Raw genomic sequence first — 2872 nt, 5'->3', positions numbered from 1 at the left:
CAAGGAGCCCCAGTTTGGAAGGGGAAACTGGGATTGGAAGGTGGTAGGGATTGTGGAGGTGGGCACCGAGTGGAAAGAATTGGCTGGAGGCGCAAAGACTATTGGGGGCGGGGGGAAGAGAGGGATAGAATGCAAAATAAATAAGTGAAACGGGCCGACTGAAAAATGAAAAAAGCAAAAAGGGGTGGAGAATAAAGAGAAAGAAAAGAATATTAAATCGCGGGAGAATGAGAAAATAAACCCGCAAAAGGGAGAGGAGGGGGCGAGGGCGCCAGTTACGGCGTGGGTGGGGTTGACAAGAATAGAGTACATTATGCAGTTCATTTAGTTAACAAGTGAAATAATGAGGAAGCGTGCAGAGTGAATGCCAAGAGAAAAGGCACAAAAAGCCTATTGAGAGGCCTCCGCCGCTCCTGGCGTAGCCCATCACATGGCAATAGTGCTATTTAAGCAGCGCAGTCAGCGCCTTTCAGCACCAGTAGAACTGGCCAGCACCCCCGGGCTCCTCCAGCCAGGCTCTCCCGCGGCAGCAGCAGCTACAGCAGCGGGCGACAGCAGCAGCAGGCGAGGCCTGTCCGGAGCCGAAGAGGGACGGAAGCTCTGGGAGGGACTGGGTTGAAGGGTCATGCCGCGCTCCTTCTTGGTGGACTCTCTGGTGCTGCGGGAGGCTGGGGAAAAAAAGGCGCCCGAGGGCAGCCCACCCCCGCTTTTTCCCTATGCAATGCACCCCCCGCATGCCCTGCACGGGCTCTCCCCCGGCGCCTGCCATTCGCGCAAGGCTGGGCTACTATGCGTCTGCCCGCTCTGTGTCACTGCTTCCCAGCTGCACGGGCCACCGGGGCCACCAGCCCTTCCCCTACTTAAGGCGTCCTTTCCCCCCTTCGGTTCTCAGTATTGCCATTCGCCCCTGGCCCGTCAGCACTCCTCCGTCTCCTCCGGGGTCAGCCATGGGCCGGCCGCCGCTGCCGCTGCCGCTGCTGCTCTCTACCAAACCACCTATCCCCTGCCTGATCCCAGGCAGTTCCACTGCATCTCCGTGGGTAAGCTTCACCCTTCCAGTTCCCTGGATGAGAATGAGGAAAGCAGGGTGGAGGGCTCACGGGAGGAATGAAGGTTGAAATCCAGGCTGGGGAAAATCCAGGGTTATAGAGGTGGCGAGAGGTTAAAACGGGAGAGATAGGAAGAGGGTAGTCGTCAGGGACCCTTCTTAGTGAGCACCCATGGTTCTGAGAAAGGAAAGAGGAGGCCTCAAGGCCAGTGGAGTTGCTCTGGAGGTGAGGGTTGGGGTGGAGGGGGTGTGTGGAATCTGCAGAATAGATGTATAAGGGATCTGACCTCTTGCTTCTCTGGTATTCTCCTTCCAGATAACACCAACAGCCAACTGCCCAGCAGCAAGCGGATGCGCACAGCCTTCACCAGCACGCAGCTTCTAGAGCTAGAGAGGGAGTTCGCCTCCAATATGTACCTGTCCCGTCTGCGCCGCATTGAGATCGCCACCTACCTAAACCTGTCCGAGAAGCAGGTGAAAATCTGGTTCCAGAACCGTCGAGTCAAACACAAGAAAGAGGGCAAGAGTGGGTCCCACCGCGGGGGAAGTGGGAGTGGTGTCGGAGGAGCGTCCCACAGCTGCAAATGTTCATCGCTTTCCTCTACCAAGTGCTCAGAAGACGACGATGAACTCCCCATGTCCCCATCCTCGTCGGGAAAGGATGAACGGGATCTCACTGTTACTCCATAAGGCTCAAGGTTCCCTTGATCACTATTCCCAACAGGCCTTAGCTCCCTCCCTCCTGCTGAAGGACTGACCCGGGAGGCAGGTGCTGGGGACTCTCGGCGCTATCCCCATTCACCCTTACCTAACGGCAACCGCGGCGCTCGGATTTTATATGGTTTTGTAGAGGCCCAAGGACTAAGCATCAGCGCCGCACTTTTTAGAGAAACTGATGTCTTTCTCTTGCCCAGTTCCCAGCGCCATAGCAGAGTGTCTGGAGGCTCGACCCGTACTGTACTGTAAAGTTAAAAGCTATAAATACAGTAAAGGCGTCTAACTCCTCGAGAGCTACCAGCTTGTTCGTAGGAATCCATTCTTCTCTCCCCACCTTACACCAGCGTCTTGCTGGCCACAGCTCACCTTTTCCCTGGCCCCTCTTTCGAAGACTTGTTTCAAGTCTTGTGTCGCTTCTTTTAATTGCGTGTTTTCTGCCTTCTTCTGGCTTTCAATCTCCTGGACAGAATTCCGTTTCATATTTGAGCACTTCTCTTCTTTTCTGCTCTCACCTGCCCCTTTCTCCTGCTTTTATTTCTGAAAATTGATCTCCTTTTCCCTATTTCCTCGAATTCCATCTGTCTCATTGCCAGTTTGTCCCTTTGGGGACTAATAAACTCATCCCAGACCAAGATTGGGAGCCTATCGAAGTCCGTCCAGCACCTCACATTTTCCTTCCCTAAAGCAAGGTTTAAAATGTGACTTCAGTATTGAGGAAGCCTTTTTTGCTTTGTTTCCAAATAGCTCTCTCGGTTTCTAAACCAGAAGGTGATGGATTACATCAATGGTCCAAATACTGGCTGTGAAATGTTTTGGTATCTATCTCTGTTTTTCTTCCCCTCTCCTTCCTCTCCCAACCTCACCCCCACTTCTGACTAGATGTGTAATTGTACTGTTTCTGTAATACCAGAAGATATTTATTTATTTATTTATGTAAAAAAATTAAATAAACTTTTTTTCATAGAAATCCCTGGGCCTCTAGGATGTGGGGCTCTGGAATCTGGATAGCTCAAACAGAGGTGATATGTCTTAGGTTTTTACTGTGCAGGAGGTCTGGGAATTGGGTCTCTGAGTGACTGGAGGGGATATGTTGGGCATATCTTTTCT

At 52.4% G+C, this 2872-nt stretch overlaps 1 protein-coding gene across 1 annotated transcript; it reads left to right on the top strand.

The window, feature by feature from the left end:
• The first annotated feature begins 625 nt into the window (after positions 1–625).
• Positions 626–2672, top strand: GSX1 (GS homeobox 1). The gene is made up of 2 exons (XM_012545204.2): positions 626–1040; positions 1365–2672. The coding sequence occupies exons 1-2, from the start codon at positions 626–628 to the stop codon at positions 1736–1738; spliced, it is 789 nt and encodes a 262-aa protein (XP_012400658.1). The 3' UTR covers positions 1739–2672.
• Positions 2673–2872: the final 200 nt, after the last annotated feature.

This window comes from Sarcophilus harrisii, chromosome 3 (assembly GCF_902635505.1).
Source record: "Sarcophilus harrisii chromosome 3, mSarHar1.11, whole genome shotgun sequence".
In the NCBI taxonomy this organism is placed as follows: Eukaryota; Metazoa; Chordata; class Mammalia; order Dasyuromorphia; family Dasyuridae; genus Sarcophilus; species Sarcophilus harrisii.
Note: the sequence above shows the minus strand (reverse complement) of the source record. Positions and strands in the feature narration are given on the sequence as shown.